Raw genomic sequence first — 18,675 nt, forward strand, 5'->3', positions numbered from 1 at the left:
AGATTTGATGAGATATAAGTCCACAAATTCTTAGCTAGCAGTTTGGAGGTTGCCAGGTTGAAGAAAGCTGGTTTATATGATCTAATCTGGTGGCTGCTGGAAAGAGAAGAACTTCCTCAATTGAAACGAAATAACTAATTGGTCAGAAACTAGGGTGGTAACATTTTCCTGTTGAGCCTACATTATTTGTGCCATAACACAAATGTAGCATAGTAGTTTATATTTTTCCTGATACAAAGTAAAGTTCTTTCTATGGATCAAACATAGGAACAAAACCAGAGAAAAAAATGGCAGCCCTATTTGTATTATACAGTATATGCATGTTCCTACTTTAAAAATAACTGGATGGTTTAAAAATATCTGATTGAATGTCTACTTTCCCAGCAATCAGCTGAATTCACAAGGCTTATAACAGAAAACGATACTAAGAAATTGCTCCAGTTGAGTATAAAATACCTTTAATAATGTATTTGGTAGTTTCGGAGAACTATAAATATCTACTGTAATCTGCAAGTTAGTTTAAGTTTGAAGGTAGTCTGCCTTTTGCTTTGAAATGACATAGTGTCATTGATTATTTCAGAATAAATTGTAAGCAATTAGAAATTGTTACAAGACAAGTTTATTTGTCAGATGTGCATTGCACTGAGCACAACATCACTGTGTTATTGCTTTTTTTTGGAACATATTTTTTTCTATGGGAACAGGCTATTCGGCATTAGATGTTCAAGACAAATATGTAAGTAACAAAATAAAATAATGGATGATGGGATTATCAATGACTACAGTTCTTTATGGTGGTATCATATTTCAAGAACCATAGGAAGCACATTCTAAATGGCAACTATCAGCATATCTCGTTTTATCTGCATTTTGCTTTATTGCACTTCGCAGATATTGTGGATTTTTACAAGCCCCTCCATCAGTAAACTAATACAACTTGCTGAAGGCTCAGATGATGATTAGTGTTTATAGCAATGAAGTATTTTAAATTAAAGTGTGTACATTGGGTTTTGTAGATGCAATGCTACTGTACACTTAATAGACTACGGTATAGTGTAAACATAACTTTGGTGAATTATATACATTAGGAAACCAACAAATTCACACTTTATTCACTTTATTGCAATGGTTGCTTTGGAACTATTGGTCTGGAACCAAATCTGCAGTTTTTCTGATGTATGCCTGTACATTAAAGTCATAGCAAAAAGAAATATACATCCTCCTACGTTGATTTGGGGTATTTCCAAGGCAGGTGCTTGGCAAGTGTATGTCATACAACAGTAGGACCATCCAGATTAGTCTTTGCTAGTGTGGAATTGGTGTTATTTTATTCTCTTTATCTAGAGATTTGGACAATTTAAACAAATATCAGATGGAACTGAACTGTTCCTCCTCCCCTTATCCATCTAATTATAATTGTTCTGATAACTTTTTACAAAAGAATCCTGAAAATGTATTGTAATCTGTAATGTGTCATTTTTTAAGTATTTCATGGTAGGATAACCAATGGAAGAAATTGAGAATTTTAATTAAAATCTGTATTTTACATTGCAAATGATTACAGTGCAGATCTAAATATAATATTGAACTTAAATTCCAAGGAACAGGAGCAACCATTGCAGCAGGTTAAAAAAAAAGCTTGTAAGGACTAATGCAGGTAAAGCAGTAGTTTTCAGATTACACAGAACTATTATATACATTTAAAGCATATATCCTGCTTCTTTCTCAAGGCTGGGAAGAGAATAGTGATGAGTAGAGCAAGCAAGGTCACAAAGAAAGAGCTTGAGACTCAACTGGGTTAGCTATAGTACTAAGTACATAAATATCTCTGTTACAATGAACAGGCAAGAGAAATATGTACAATTTGAACCTTGGATCTGCTATCTAGATAGCTGAGCTTCACAGTTTGCTTTCATGGATTTTCTTCACTATGAACAGCTTCTGAGGCAAAACTCCTATTTATATAAGAGTTGCATATATATGTATATATGGCATTTATCTTTTGCACAATGAAGCATTTTACATAGTGAAGACATCTCTGTGCTCATTAGGATACATCATGGGTCTAATACTATAACCTAGTAGAAGTTTTTGTAGTGATCAGAAATGGTAATTTTTATCTTCAGATCCCAGTTTGTTGACATACACTAATACCTTCAATTACAGCTAATTTTACGGAACTCTATTATGTAGCTGAAGCTCTTTCATAGTAGACTGCCACTAGGTTGTTCATCTGTATTAAATTATATCTTTTGATGAACCCCAGCTCAGCTATTTTGCAATGTTTCAACACCATTTTTCATAGAATAAACATAGATCAAAAGTTTCTTATCATAGTCCATATGTTAACTAGATGCTGTATTTTATGACAATATGCAGATTTTGGAGAGAGAGTGTTGATTGTATTGCCTTCTTGAAATTGTTTGGTTTTCAGCATTTTATACAATTACCTCTAGCACTTAAAATGGATGGAAGGGGTGTCAGGGCATTTATTAATCCCATGTTTGGCTCTGGGACTAATTACCCTGGTTTAGAGTAGATGAATCTAGGCTTATTCCTTGTTGCAATAATCTGAAAAGAAACGCGAGGAAAAGTTTCTAATAAAACTCATTTATTTGTTATAAAGAAAATAAAACACCTCACTAACTAAGAAAAGTTAATTGTTACATTTTTGAAAGTAATTCTTGCCGGCTATCTGAGCCGGACCTCTGGCAAGAGAACAAAGGAAAAAGTGAGAAGAAGCAAGTGAAGGAATGGAATGTGGGTGGATGCGGAAACACGTAGCTTACTGATAAGAAGTTGGCAAAGCTACGGAGAGTCTGACAGTCCAGAAATAATGAGCTCAGCTGGTAAATAAAATAACGCAGTGACAAGGGGCTTCTGGGCAGACCCAGGGCCTTTCTGAGGCAAATTCCATCACCTCACAGCCACAACACCTCCTATTGTTGAATCAAAGATATGGTGTGAATTGTCGTGACAGAGCCTTTACATAGCTTCTTTCAATACTTGCACAACCACACTGTAGAGGGGAAACATGACTGGTTCACAGAGGCCTAAAGCACACTGTCAAAATATCTGATGCTTTCTGTTTGATTGCTAATTAAATAAATTCTTTGCTCCTTTTCTTTTTAACCATTACCATTTTTTGCCTGTTTCTATAACAGCTTTGTGTGAGTGGGTGTATGTGCATGTACCTGCACACTCCATATATTTGAGAAGTAGATTGTAAATATGAGCCAGCAGTGTGTAGCGGCAGGGAAAAAAACCAATGCAATCCTAGGCTGCATTAACAGAGGGACAGGATCAAGACCACACGAAGTATTAGCACTGCTTTATAAAGCCTTAGTAAGACCACACTTAGACTACTGCATCCAGTTTTGATCATCATATTATGAAAAAGATGTTGAGACTCTGGTAAGAGGGCAGAGAAGAGCAACAAAGACAATTAGGGGGCTGGAGGCTAAAACATATGAGAAAAGGTTGCAGGAATTGAGTATGTCTAGTCTAGTGAAAAGAAGGACTAGGGGTGACATAGAATATAATTCTTTATTGGCCAAGTGTGATTGGACACACAAGGAATTCATCAAGAATCATAAGATACATAAACAGACATAAAAATATATTCATCAAGAATCACAAGATACAACACTTAGTGATAGTAATAGGATACTAAATAAGCAATCAAGTCATACTAGGAAACTAATAAAACAATATAAATCATAAAGATACAAGCAACAAGATTATAGTCATAAGTGGGAGGAGATAGGTAATAGGAAGGATGAGAAAAATAATAGTAATACAGTCTTAATAAATAGTTTGACAGTGTTGTGGGAATTAGTAGTTTAGCAGAGTGATGGCATTCAGGAAAAAACTGTCCTTGTGTCTAGTTGTTCTGGTGTGCAATGCTCTATAAAGTCGTTTTGAGGGTAGAAGTTGAAACAATTTATGTCCAGGATGTGAGGAGTCTGTAGATATTTTCACAGCCCACTTTTTGACTTGTGCAGTATACAGGTCCTCAATGGAAGGCAGGTTGGGAGTAATTGTTTTTCTGCAGTTCTAATTATCCGTTGAAGTCTGTGTCTGTCTTGTTTGGTTGTGACTCAATAATTCCTCTGTAGAACTGAATCAGCAGCTCCTTGGGCAGTTTGAGTTGACGCAGAAAGAACATTCTTTGTTGTGCTTTTTTGATGACATTTTTGATGTTAGATGGCCATTTTAAATCTTGAGATATGATAGAACCTAGAAACCTGAAGGTCTCTACTGTTGATACTGTGTTGTCTAGTATAGTAAGAGGTGGTAGCATAGGATGGTTCCTCCTAAAATCTACCACCATTTCTACGGTTTTGAGTGTGTTTAGTTCAAGATTGTTCCGGTCGCACCACAAGGCTAGTTGTTCAATTTCCCATCTGTATGCAGATTCATCGTTGTCTCAAATGAGACCAATCACTGTTGTATCATCTGCAAACTTCAGTACTTTAACAGAGGGATCTTTTGAGATCCAGTCATTGGTATATAGAGAGTAGTAGAGAGAGCCCAGAGCCCAGGGGGGCCCTGTGCTAATTGTACAGATATCTGATGTGATTTTGCCTAGCTTCATCTGCTGCTTCCTATCTGTTAGGAAGCTTATGATCCATTTACAAGTGTGATCAGGTACAGCTAGCTGATTTAGTTTAGTTAGAAGAATATTTGGAATGATCATATTGAATACTGAGCTGAAGTCTACAAAGAGGACCCTTGCATAGGTCTTTGAAGATTCAAGATGTTTTAGGATGTAGTGCAAAGCCATATTAACAGCATCATCTGTCGATCTATTCACTCGGTAGGCAAATTGCAAGGATTCTAACAGCAGATCCGTGATGGTTTTCAGGGTTTCATAACTACAGATGTTAGAGCAACTGGTCTGAAGTCATTCAGTTTCTTGATGGATGGTTTCTTCAGCACTAAGATGATAGTAGAGCATTTGAAACAAGAAGGAACATAGCACATCTCTAGTGATTTATTAAAAATGCGAGTGAAGATGGGGGCCAGTTGGTCGGCACAAGCTTTTAAGCAAGAAGACATTACCTTGTGTGGGCTGTGCTTTTCCTGGCTTTTGTCTGTGAAATAGACCTTGCACCTCATATGATAGCAGTGTTCCAATATCTGAGGGGCTACCATAAAGAAGAGGTGGTCAGCCTATTTTCCAAAGCACCAAAAGGCAGGACAAGAAACAATGGATGGAAACTAATCAAGGATAGAAGCAACCTAGACCTAAGGAGAAATTTCCTGACAGTGGAATGGCTTGCCTTCAGAAGTTGTGGGTGCTCTATAAAAGACTGGACAGCCACTTGTCTGGAATAATATAGGGTATCCTTCTTGAGAAGGGGGTTGGACTAGAAGAGCTCTAAGGCCCCTTCCACCTCTATTATTCTGTTATTTTGTTAAGTGACTCATGAAAGCTTATGCCAGAGGTGAGTAACTTGCAGCCCAGATGCATATGGCTATTAAGCTTTTATGACTGTGATTTTGTGATCTATGTCATGTCAGAAAGCACATTCCAACTATAATATAGGCCTTAAAATAAGTATAATAGAGTTTTTAAAAACAAAGACCTGCCCAATCCTACTTCATTCCAAACTTGCCCACTGGTACCAGCAGTTTATCCACTGCACTCCTAAATGGTATTTAGTGCAATGCTCTGCCACCAAAAGGTTACCCATCTTAGCTTCTGCACTAATAGATCTATTAGTTTCTGTACTTCTTTAAGATTCTGTGAATGCAAGCTTTAGGAGAGGGACTGATGCACTGCAACCACACCTTTAGGTCAATGAGATTTGTACTTACTAGCCATGTTAGAGTAGCAAAGTAAAATTGAGCTCCAATTCAGAATAGCCTCATCTAATTTGAATTAATTGCATATTTAAATTTCAGACCCAAAACATGCTTAAAATTGGGAAAGTACTGTATAAAAAGTAGTGCATTTGTAGTAACCAAAACTTAAATTTAAACTTAAAAGACAGTTTATAGCTAGGACCAGCACAGTACTATGGCCCATTAATTACATTCACAGATCCATTCCAGACAGTGCTGTTGCATTTTAATTTCAACAAAGCACTGTTAAATAACATTCCCCTTGGATATGCAGAATATCCAGTGGCTTTAGATATTAGGTTAAAGGAAGTGGAGGGTTAGGGGTCAGGAGACCAATTATTTGTTAATTACCAAGTAATTTCAGTGAGAATGACAATAATATGGATTTGCTTTCTAACGCTAAGTACAATGTAAATGTTGTATCCCAGGGGCCTTTGAAAAGTTGCTTATATACAGATAGGAAAATAGGGAACAATAACAGAAAGTACAGTTTTCTCCTCAAAAACATTTAAACTGCAGCATCACAATGACTGTAGAATCCCTTCAAGCATCAAAGGACAAAACTTTGCCAAAAGAAATGCCAGAGATTCAATTTGGAATTAAAAATATTTGGCTTTTACAACTGTCTTATCCTAGTATTTCAGGGTGTACTGAAATGCCAGTACACCTTTACGATTTTGAGAAGATCATATCATATCAACTGTTAGTTTACCAAAAAGACCAATTGGAAGTAATGGAGTAGTTTTGACAAAAAGATAACAGCAGCCAGGGGAGGACCTGAAGGGCCGAGTAGAGGATATATTCTTTGGCAGTTGGGAGCCACATTTTAAAAAAAAAAAAAATTGGCAATGAAAGGTATGATGGACAAGGAGATGATAGAGTGAAAACTCTGAAAGGGAGAGGGTGTGGAAAATTGTGTCCCTGGTTATTTACAGTTTATTAGCAAAACTTAGTAACATGATTTTGAGGACTACAGTGTGAGAAAAGTAAAGATGGGACATCTTAGATTCCCTAATATGTTCCATCTCTCCAATCATGCTACAGACAACTAGAAGTTTTGGAAATAGTTCATGGAATCTTCTTTATGGAAGGTAGAGAAGCTGTAGTGGACGGGAGTAACAGAAACCTTACAAAGCCATACGATTTTTTTTTGGAAGGGAAGAGGAGTTCATTATCATAATATGAAGGTTGAAGGGCATATAAAAGGCATCAAAACTAGAAAACAAAATGAATCATAACCCTTCCAGACTTTTGTTGCTGATTTGCAAAGGTAAAGTGAGACATTTAACTTTGGAGAAATTGCTGACTTATTAATAAAGGATCAAATTGTCAGATAGATACTTTGTTGAAAAATGAGAGACATATTGCTAGAAATTAAAAACCTTTATTTTTGGCAGAAGCAATTGAAATATCTCTAGCCACAGGGATTATCTCTGAGTTGAATTTTGCATGTTATATGGTGGGATATGAATATCCAACTGAGATGGACTAAATCTATGGAAATTGCAGTGGGGAAAAATTTTATTCCAAGTTTGTAGCTCTACCAAATAATATCCCATCCACGATTCATTTAATAATTAAAGAGGCATAATCAATTAGCCTGGTTTGAAAATTAGCAAGGACTGCTTGAGGCTGACAATAATATCATCAAGACCTCAAATCTAGAATTCAGTCCAAGAAGATGCAGTATAAATTATGCTGGATTATCAGGTTCAATCAGCAGTCATGATTGCCAAAAAGTTTTTACAATATTTTAAATCAAGGAAGGATTTCTGTTTGCCATATATGTTCTTTCAGTATTTTAATGGAAAATACTTTTTTTTTTTTTACAAAACTCTTGGTCTCAACACCTAAGTATAGCTAGTACAGTTTATATGGAACTACAGTTATTGGGTATGTTGAGAGCAGTTTCCCAATAGACCACTATAAGGTAAAGGTAAAGGTTCCCTTCGCACATATGTGCTAATCATTCCCAACTTTAGGGAGAGGTACTCATCTCCATTTCAAAGCCGAAGAGCCAGCACTATCCAAAGACTTCTCTGTGGTCATGTGGCCAGGATGACTAAATGCCAAAGACTCACAGAATGCTGTTACTGTCGCACCAAAGGTAATCCCTATTTTTCTACTTGCATTTTTTACATTCTTTCGAACTGCTAGGTTGGCAGAAGCTGGGACAAGTAATGGGAGCTCACCCCATTATGCAGCATTAGGGATTCGAACTGCTGAACTGCCGACCTTTCGATCAACAAGCTCAGTGTCTTAGCCACTGAGCCACTATACAGGTGTTCAATTTATGACTGTAAGTGAACCTGGAAGTCAAAGCACCCATGTGCCATTTTTCAGTTTTTTTCACAATGTTCGTTAAGTGAACCCATGATTATCAATCCTAATGCCACAGTTGTTAAGTGTATTCATTCATTTGAATGGGTGATTTTTTTTGCCAGAAACCATGAACCTGTCCTATCCAATATGTGGTCACATGACCGGAGGGGGGGGCAGCACAATAGTTTGCAATGGTCAAGTATGTTTTACAGGATATAAATGACTGGTTGTTAAACAAGGACTACTTGTACCAAAATGTTCTTCTCCACTATATGGCACTCCTTCATCATTTAGTTTTTAATGCTGTAGGATTGCCTATTGCCACAGGATCTTTAAATCAGGGACAGAATCCAGGATTGGGATTTTGGAATAGCAGTTCCACTAAGGTACTGACCCCAGTGGATTTGACTCATGAAATGTTTTACCCAACTCTTGTCCTTGAAAAAGAACTCATGAGAGCAGGTAAAATAACATTACAGGAAAAAGCTATAGTATGTTATTAGTGTATAGTCTGGCAAGTAACTGGTCTTTTTTGTTTGTTGGAGATTACATCATATCTGTGTATTTATGAATTTATTTTAAATATTGGGGCAGATAAGCAGGTCTTCTCCACTTTCTCTCTTTATGCAGTTTAGGTAGAAGCAAGGTTTTTTATTATTTAGTGTTTAAATTTTACATAATATATAATGAATGTCTATTAGTATTCATTGATATATGGGCATGTGGTGCATCTAAGACAACTATTATGAGCATTTTATTTTTAGTTGAACATTCTGCATCTTAATTTTTGTACTTAGGTTCTTTTTTTGTATTTCCAGCACTTTTGAATTCCAACTTCTTATAAAAAAATAAGTTGGGAACCACATCAGATATCACTGAGATGTCACTTGGAGCCCAAGCAAACTGGATTTCTGAAAAGGTGATTCCTAAGCTATTAAGTGAGCCTATAGAGGCAAAAATAAAAGAATAGTAATAGCATTGGAAATCTGCTGAGCTTCAATTTAGAACAGTTTTTTGATGTCTCAAATCTATTCTGCTTGTAGAGAATGGGATACTAGGGCAGTACGAAATACATTTCCAGAGTACAAGTAGAAAACAGGAAAGAAAAGTATGACATTTCATTACCCAAACTAGGCAACATCATCAGTGCTACACTAGACTAGTACTGATATTATCTAATTTGGGTAATGAAATGTCTGCAAGAAAACAACCAAGCTCAGAGAGGGCTGAGGACCCCTCATTTCAACCCCGAGCTCAAGTCTGAGCTGCAAATATTTTCCTTTAAAGAAAAGCATGCTAAACCATGAAACCATGAAATCCAAAGCTTGGAAGTATCTTTAGGATGTCTCTCCAATCTGATAACAATCAGAAAAAACTTTGCAATCTTGTAGCAACTTTGGGTGGCAAATCACTCAAGTAAGTGACACCTAAGGAACTGAAATCCATGATACTATTTATTTATTTATTTATTTATTTATTTATTTATTTTATCATATTTATATGCCGCCCTTCTCCCATAGGACTCAGGGTGGCTCACAGGATAAAAACAACATAACAATAAAAATGCTAAAACAAGCCAATTTAAAATCCCCAGACAATTAAAACCTCGCGGCAGATCAGGGAATTTGCTGAAAAAGCCATGTCTTCAGGTCGGCGCGGAAAGTGCAGAGGTTGGGGGCCGTCCGGAGCCCGGTGGGTAACTCATTCCAGAGGGTTGGTGCGGCCACAGAGAACGCCCTTATCCTGGGGGCCGCCAGCCGACATTGTCTAGCCGACGGCACCCGGATGAGGGCAGTCCTATGTGAGCGCACTAGGCGGTGGGAGGCCAGTAGGAGGTGGTCCTGCAAGTACTACCTCAGACAGTACCATTGCAATTAGAGCAGTTGATGGGGAGTTGGAATAAAATTCAGTTCAGGAGGACTGATACTGATACTGATAAGACCTGAAAGTCCTTTTAGATATTGGTGAGATACTTCCCCCGTTTCCTTTCCTCTTCATTTTTTTTCAGCAGGAATGTGTTTGCTGTTAACTTCCTATCTTCTCTTTTCCTGGTTCTGGACTGGATATGATATGGTAAAGGTTTGCCACCTGTGTGAAATTATTTGGTTAGAATGAAGAAATAAGATAAGGCATAGTAATATGATGGTAAAGCTCCTTTCAAAATGTGCTGGAAGGAATAGCCAGAAATAATGTGATAAAAGAGAAGAAGAGAAGCAGGATGAAAAGTTTTTGTCCTAGAGCAGAATGTGTTGGATGCAGCATTTTCAGACACTGTTTCATGATATGGGAAACAATTCAGCTTATGTTAAATATCAGAAGTTCATAGGTGTTCAAAGGACAACCCTAGGCATTGCAAATCTGGATTATAACCCCCCCCCCTTGGCAATTTTCTTCTCCTAGAAGCAAACACGGTCCACTGAGGAAGAATCTAAAGTATTCCTGTCAGACATTACCTTACTTGGGGTAATTTTCAGCTATTTTAGGCTATTTAGAAACATTGTCCTGAGGTGTTATTGTATATCTATTGAATTTTTGTATTAGTACCTTTTGATACAGTATATTTCAAATTTTACATCCCAGTGGATAAAAACAATTCTTTCAGTTTTATTACAATAGCAATAATTTATACAGCAGCTTGACGCTGAAAGAATGTTTTCACATTAAGGTAGTTTAATTATGCCTGGAGAATAGAAAATCTTCATGTCAATTGCCAACCAAACAAATTTCCCCAAGGTTTTTGATGGAACAAATATTAGCAATATAGTACATATCATAGGTGAAACAAAATCATATTAAAAGGAAATATACAAGCGGACAAACATGAAGAGGAAAAAAATTGTCAGGAATTAAATTTGGGGGAAAAAGGTAGTTATAAAATATATTTTATGTGGTGTATTAAAATACAATGATTTCCTTGTAGTATGACCACATCATGACTTTAGGTTGGAGAAGGTCACTTTAGAAACATTTCTACATTTGTCTTGTCACTTTTAAACTTTTGTGAGATGAGAAAAACTGAAATAATTTTACAGAAATTATTCTCTGAAGTATTTTTTCTTTAGAAATATAAAATAAAATGATGAGAGGGAACGAGCAAAATAGTTGCTTATCTTTGATGTCCTGTCATGACCATTACATAATTGCTCATGTCCCACTCTCCATGAAATGATCTGCTTTCCCAATTAATCAGTTACTCAAATATTGTACTGTGAATGTAACAAAGTGTTTCTACAAAAGGGACAGCAAAACCACATAGACTAGAGATTAACACACTGGTGAAGGATTGTGAAGATTTAAAGCCATTATTTGTTATGGAAGCTCTTCTCCCAATCTATTGCACAAGGTGGTTGTAGGGGACAAAATGGAGAAACAGTTCTGCACACAGCTTTGGGAGAAAGTAACAAATTAAGATATATAACTGATAAATTGGTATCATATTAAATGCTGGATTTGGATTAATCTCATTGTTTTAATTTTGAAGTAATATGTTTGTTTTTCTATAGCCCAGCTATAGACAAATATACATCTAGCTGCCTGTCAGGTGCAGTGCAAATCAAATGGTCAGGAATAATTCTGGACACCTCTCCTGCAGGCCTGTTCAAAGAAAGGGCAGATGATCACTTTTTCCATAAACAAACAAGTGGTATAACCCATAATATTTCTGTGTGAAATAATAATGAAAACATAATAATGAAAATACAATAGATGTTCTTATTTATAATACATTTGGCAACTACTGTTGCAATGAAAAGCTACAGATTATTTCTGAATGGTTGCATTATGTTGAAAATATGATCCACTAGCTTTTTTTTCTGATTAGGATTTAAATATTTCCTTATTTTTATCTACATGTATGTTTTATGCAGTATGATATTGTGAAACAGAATTATACTGAATTTTTCAATTCTGAGTCTATTCAAAAGCATATTCTGTGAGGAACCTCCCACACATTTCCAGAATGTCTGAATTTGAAAACACACTTCCATGGATAAAATCTAAATTTTGGCACATAGTGTCAACCCATTGAAGTAAATTCAGGAAACTCCACAATAGATGCTGGAACTCTGTCTAAGTATACAATGGTAACAGAATTTTGAAAGTCTGACAGAGTTTTTTCTTCTTCTCTTCCTTTCTTCTTATACCATAGAGAGTCAAGGCAAGGTTCACGTGAGTTTCATTTGAACATTCTTCCCAGACTTAATTCCAGTTTCATAGTTAATGGTTTTATTGTTGCGAGCCACCTAAAGTTCTGCTTATGATGAGTGGCCATACAAAACTTTTAAACAAATAATAATAAATACATAAGTCCTTGACTTATGATCACAATTGGGACCAGATTTTCTGTTGCTAAGCAAGACGGTTGAGTTGTGGTGAATTTTGCAACATTTTGCCATGTTTGTTAAACAAATCCCTGCAGCTGGGTGAATCAAGTGGTCATTAAGCAAAGCCGGCTCCCCCCATTAACTTTGATTTTTGGAAGCCAGTGGAAGAGTTGCAAATAGCGATCACATGACCTTGGGAACTCGCAACCATTGCAAATACATAGAGGTTACCAAGTGCCTGAATTTGGATCACATGACCATGAGGATGCTGTGATAGTTGTAAGACTGAGGTCTGGTTGTAAGTCACTTTTTTTTTTGAATGGTTGTACCGTATTTTTTTGGAGTATAAGACACACCTTTACCCCCCTAAAAGGGGGTGAAAATTTGGGTGCGTCTTATACACCAAATGTAGCCCCTCCCACCCACTGGTCCCCACCCTTTGGCCTCTGCCTCCCAGCAATTTACCTCCTTGCAGCAAGCAGCCAGAAGAAATAGTCCATTTCAGCTTCAGCACAGCCTAATTAGCACAACTTGATTGTCCCCGACTCTCAGCTTTTTCAGGCTGCAGAAATTGCCGTTGCCTATTGCTATGCAGGCCTCTGCTGCTTGCTGCAAGGAGGTAAATTGCTGGGAGCAGATTTTTCTTTCTTGTGCTAATCAAGCTATACTGAAAATGAAAATGAAAGTAAAGCAGGCTGTTTGCTGCAATGAGGCAAAATTGCTGGGAGGCAGAAGCAGATTTCTTTTTCTTGTTTTCCTCACCAAAAAAGGTGCATCTTATAGTCCAGAGTCTCTTATACTCCGAAAAATACGGTAAATTGAGGACTACTTATACATATATATTCTGAAGTAGGCTTAACTGAGTTCAATGTGACCTACGTACTCCCAGGTTAGTGTAACCTTTCAAATGTACCTTTATTGTGATTTAATATGTTTCTCTTTTATTGCTATTGTTTTTAAAATAGGACTTATTACTAGTTATGGATTGTACATGAATGGAATTCTGGTGCAGAATTCCTCAAAAGTGACCTATTATATTTCTGGCCTTTCTCCTTGGAGTCTCCATGCCTTCAGAGTTCAAGCATGCACAGCAAACGGCTGTGCTTTGGGCCCACTGGTGAGTTCTTCCATTTACATTCTGAGAATGCAATAAATGTCATTTGATACTGAATATCAAAGTAAATGGTGTCGATTCTCACTGGTCAGTATTAACCCATCTGACATTTTACAAAAATGCCATTAAAAGCTGCAATGGATTCAAATAGTTTACTACTAAGCACCTTTTCAAAACATCATATAGATACAGTAGAGTCAGAGACATTGAGGAGGGGAGAAATGAGAGAAAAATGTGTATAATTGAAATTAAGGGAAGTTGATACATTTAAAAGGTGCGACTTGGTTCAATCTGATTTATAAGGACACAATTAAAGAATTACTATTCCAGGATGAGGAAAAACTTGCTACCTCTTCTTTGCCTGAAAAAGTAGTGTATGAAACATTCATAGAAGATCAAACAAATTATACATCGCACCTTGAAAGATGTTGTCCAAAGTGATACCTTGCTTTAAAAAGCTATGAATCCGAGTTTAAAATTAAATATTTAACAGTGTAGTAAAGCAGCAAACGATGCATGAGCATTTTAAATATGAGTTTCTCTTCACATTGAAAGCAAACATTTTATAATTTAAATGATATTTATATTATTCTTTAATCTTAATCATTTTACAGTTTTGCGATGTTATGCTCTTGTAATGCATACTTTAACAGTGTAAAATATTATTGTAATGTACAGTATAAGTTTCTTTATTATATTTCCCCTAATTAAAAAACAGTTCAAGCACTATATTATGTTGTGTCAAAAATAACATATTCTCTGCCTTTGTGGAGCTGAATTTACTCCTCCCCAGTAAAATCTGTGACATAAAACCCCTCATTTTCCTCATCTTACTCAAAACAGGGGGCGGGGGGGGAGAAAGTCAGAAGTACATATTCTAGCACTTCTGGCAAAATTTTACTTAACAAATATCTCAGTTTGTAATAACACCTTCACTGTGTGAAGATTGCCCCAGGAAAGGATATCACAATTTATTTATTTTTGATTTTGATTTTGTCTAGGGTTTTCCATTTTCTTCCCAAATTCATTATTTTAAAATGCTAGTAATATCATCCGTTTGTAAAACAGAATTGTGGACTTTATTACCATTAAACATTGTAGAGCTTGAATGGGACTGATGAATATTTACCCTTAAAAACACAAGGGGCTTTTTGCCAATTCTCTCTCCCTCTCTCCCTCTCTCTCTCTCTCTCTCTCTCTCTCTCTCTCTCTCTCTCCCCCCTCCCTCCCTCCCTCCTTCCCTCCCTCCCTCTCTTCCACCAATTTTTTTTAATTTATTTATTTATATGCCGCCCTTCTCCGAAGACTCAGGGCGGCTTACAATGTGCTCAGCAATAGCCTTCATCCTTTTGTATATTTATACAAAGTCAGCTTATTGCCCCCACAAATTGGATCCTCATTTCACCTACCTTAGAAAGGATGGAAGGCTGAGTCAACCTTGAGCCTTGGTGAGATTCGAACCCTGCAGTAATTGCAGGCAGCTGATCTTAATAACCAGCTTAATAACAGGGTGCCTTAAACCCCTGTACTACCAAGGCTCAATTCTTGTTAAATTGTTGCTGTTTGCCTTTCATATATTTCTTACCGCATAAGCCTATTTATAATACTTGAAAATAATTGTGTTGGTAGAATCACGCCCTTAAAATATTTTCTTATTCTGTTTTAAATTATCCCATCCCGGGTACAATATCATTATTTCTAAGATCACTTCCCGTGTGACATTGATGTAGTTTATTTGCGCTTGCATTATCTCTTGTGATAGTATAGTGTTTTCACTATAGGTCCTCCTCTTCATAATAGAGAAATTGCAGTTTACCTAATTATTACTATCAGCCTGAATCAATCTACTTAAGCATAAAAACACCTTGTGTAAAGTTATGTATTGTGATTGATTATGCTGGTCCAATGCAGATTGGTAGATAGGCCTGGGAATCAGGGCCAAGAGGGAGGCAGTGACTCCAGAGTCAACCAATCAGCTTCTGTGCATAAGGACAAATCCTGTACCTTAACTGTCTCTTAACTGATAGGCGATTATCTGTATTACTTTCCCAAAAAGAAAAAAAAAGAAAAAACACTCTATTTTCCTGACCAGTGATCCATCTTTAGTCACTAAAACTGAAATACATTTCTATTTAAGAAGCACAGACCTAAGTGCTACCAGGATATTAAAGCACCAGAAGCACATTTGATTTTCTAAAGTATTTCTCTCTCTCTTTACCATTTATAATGTAGCTCTCTGATTCCTTTTTAATAGAAACAAGGGCATCTCCTTACAGTAAGGTGATATTCTGCTTCCAGCAATTTTTATTGCAGATCTTTTATTTAATGTGCCAGGAGTAAAAATTTGTATCCATAGATTTGAGAATTGCTCTTGCATAATATTTTATATTTTTTTCCAAAGAAGTGGCATGTGATTTCAGACTTAATGAAAAGCTAGGAAATTTATAATTAAGAATATTAACTTGTATTTAAACAGAACATTACTTTAAAATCTGAACTAGTTTCAAAAGGCTATTTATGGAAATAATTGCTATTATGTCTTTTTAACTAATCTAATACATCCTTACTAAAGGATTTGTCCCAAATACAAATGAGAGATAATGTAATGATATGAGAAATAATATCAAATATATTTTGAACACTATTGAGGCAAACATGGAGAAAATAGAAGCAAAACAGAATTTATCTAAAGAAGAAAAGCAGTATCTGCACCAAATAACAGAATTTAATATCACTATTAAACCAGTTAAATACCTAAAACTGTACTTAATGGAAAAAAATAAAGACTTGCTTAAAAGGTAACTTGGAGACTTGATGCAAGATATTGTAAGATTGAAAAAAATTAAACTTGTTCTGATAAGGTAGAATATTAGCAATAAAAATGAATGTTTTACCAAGGATTAATTTTCTATTCCAAATTATTCCAGTGAAAATTGAAGATAAGGTATTAAATAAGTGGCAAAAACAAATAACAGAGATTATAGTGTATACTCAAACAAAAGACCTAGGAATAAACTCAAGATTTTGCAAGATAAGGTAGACTGACATTAACAAATCTTAAATGTCTATGAGATTCTCATTTATCTAGGTCATGGTTGTCCCAAAGGTACTTTTTCAAGAGGCAACTTTACTTTCTGGTTTTTCTTTGAAGAAAAGAAGCTTCTTCAGCTCTGACTTGATGGTGGGGAATGGAAGGATATATCAATCAGATGAGTTGCCTTTAGAGGTTGTGGCTGCTTCAACATTGGAGGTTTTAAAGAAGAGATTGGAAAATCATTTGCCTAAGAGGGGGTTGAACCAGAAAACCTCCAAGGTCCCTTCCAACTCTGTTTAAACTAGGATTTGCTAGTTCTTGCTTCACTATTAGACATTAATTTTCATAAAGGTGAATGTACAAAATAATTTGATCAGGGAGAGATAACAATTCATATCGATTCTGAGACTTAGTTGTTAATAAAACAAAGAAGAAACCACTTGAACATGGTCAAAATTGCCCTATTGGTTTCAATATTTCCAAGTAAGCAGCACAGTCCAAATAAAAATACAAAAAGAATAGCAGAATACTTAGAGATTGAATACGACTATGTATCATCAAGTTGGTATTTATTTTTACTGACCACATAGAATAACCTTGTGTAGATGATCTACCCCCAGTTTAGTCCATCAACTATTTCAATGATATACCATCATCACTATCATCCATCTTTTTGCTTATGGTCCTCTTCTCCTTTTCTTTCCACGATTCCTAGCATTATAGACTTTTTAAATCACCTTTCCTAGCATTATAGGCTTCTTATTCTTATTCTCATGTTCACTTTAATTCCATGATATACCATTTGGTTTATTGCAACCAAACTTCCAGTTTACATTTAAATTTGTGCAAAACTTTCTATCACTTATTCCTCTTGCTTAATCATATGATTTACTTAAATCATAATATGTGCATTGTGCAATAAACTTTCCTTCTCAATGACCACCCAAAGAGCCAGAATCCTCTGTAAAGCTGCATTAAACTTCACAAATGTTGGTCTTCAATGGTTTTTTTAAATCAGAATTCTACCACATTTATAAACTCTTGCATCCACTCTTAAAACATTTCCCTTTGTATGGAAAAACAATAATGGCATTCTTCAAACCCTAGGCACAGATGCTGCCTTTATGAATATGTCAAAAATGTCACACAGCCCCTATGCAAGCAAACCACAGCCATATTTTTACTTTTCTCAATCAATCCTACCAACATCTGTAGCAGTATCATTTTTCAACATTTTCACAATGTTTATGACTTTTCATTCTTTTTTCGCAGACACTAACATTTACTGTTTTTGTTGCAATTATATAATTATATTTTTCAGCATATTATTGTCATTCCAATACAAATTTTAAATGCTCTTTCCATCTTTCTCTTATTTCAGTTTCATCCCAAATAATCCCATCATTTTTATTTTTAATTCCATTCACTCTACTGGAATTTCCTTGTTTAGGAATTCACAATTTTTTAAAAAAATATTTTATTTATATACAGTATGCCCTTTTAACTCTTAATCTTAACTTTGCTCTCTTTGCGCAATTCCATACAGCAGCCTTAAACTCTTCCATTGCTGTAAATAAAGCCAATTTAAGAAGACATAGTCTGGGTGTCATGCCTTATCACTGATGCTGATCAGATATTCTGTCTGGATGAAGATTTCATGGCCCCCAATTGATATTTTCCTCTGCTTTTTTCCTCCCCCTACTCATGCCAGGAAAGCAAGCAGCAATTATTCCCCCCCAATAACTTTATTTTTTTTTAGGATGCTTTCCATTTTTGTGAGTAACTACCTATTAGCAACCATGGAAAGCATACAGCTAAAAAGGACTTTAAAGATAATTTGATCTAAACACCTGTTTGCTATAGGAGATATTTTTTTTTATTTTTATTTTTTTATTTGATTTATATGCCGCCCTTCTCTGGAGACTCAGGGCGTCTTACAATGCATTAAGCAATAGCCTTCATACTTTTGTATATTTATACAAAGTCAGCTTATTGCCCCCACAAACTGGGTCCTCAATTTACCTACCTTAGAA

General features: G+C 35.8%; 1 protein-coding gene across 1 annotated transcript in view; it reads left to right on the forward strand.

Moving 5' to 3' along the window:
* Window positions 1–18,675, forward strand: part of USH2A (usherin) — a 458,447-nt gene that overhangs the window by 225,491 nt on the left and 214,281 nt on the right. The window contains exon 35 of the mRNA XM_087891378.1: window positions 13,460–13,611. Coding sequence (XP_087747504.1) covers window positions 13,460–13,611 — 152 coding nt within the window. The remainder of the gene's footprint in view (window positions 1–13,459; window positions 13,612–18,675) is intronic.

The sequence above is a fragment of the Pantherophis guttatus genome, chromosome 1, assembly GCF_059756535.1.
Source record: "Pantherophis guttatus breed Tessera chromosome 1, ASM5975653v1, whole genome shotgun sequence".
Lineage (NCBI taxonomy): Eukaryota > Metazoa > Chordata > Lepidosauria > Squamata > Colubridae > Pantherophis > Pantherophis guttatus.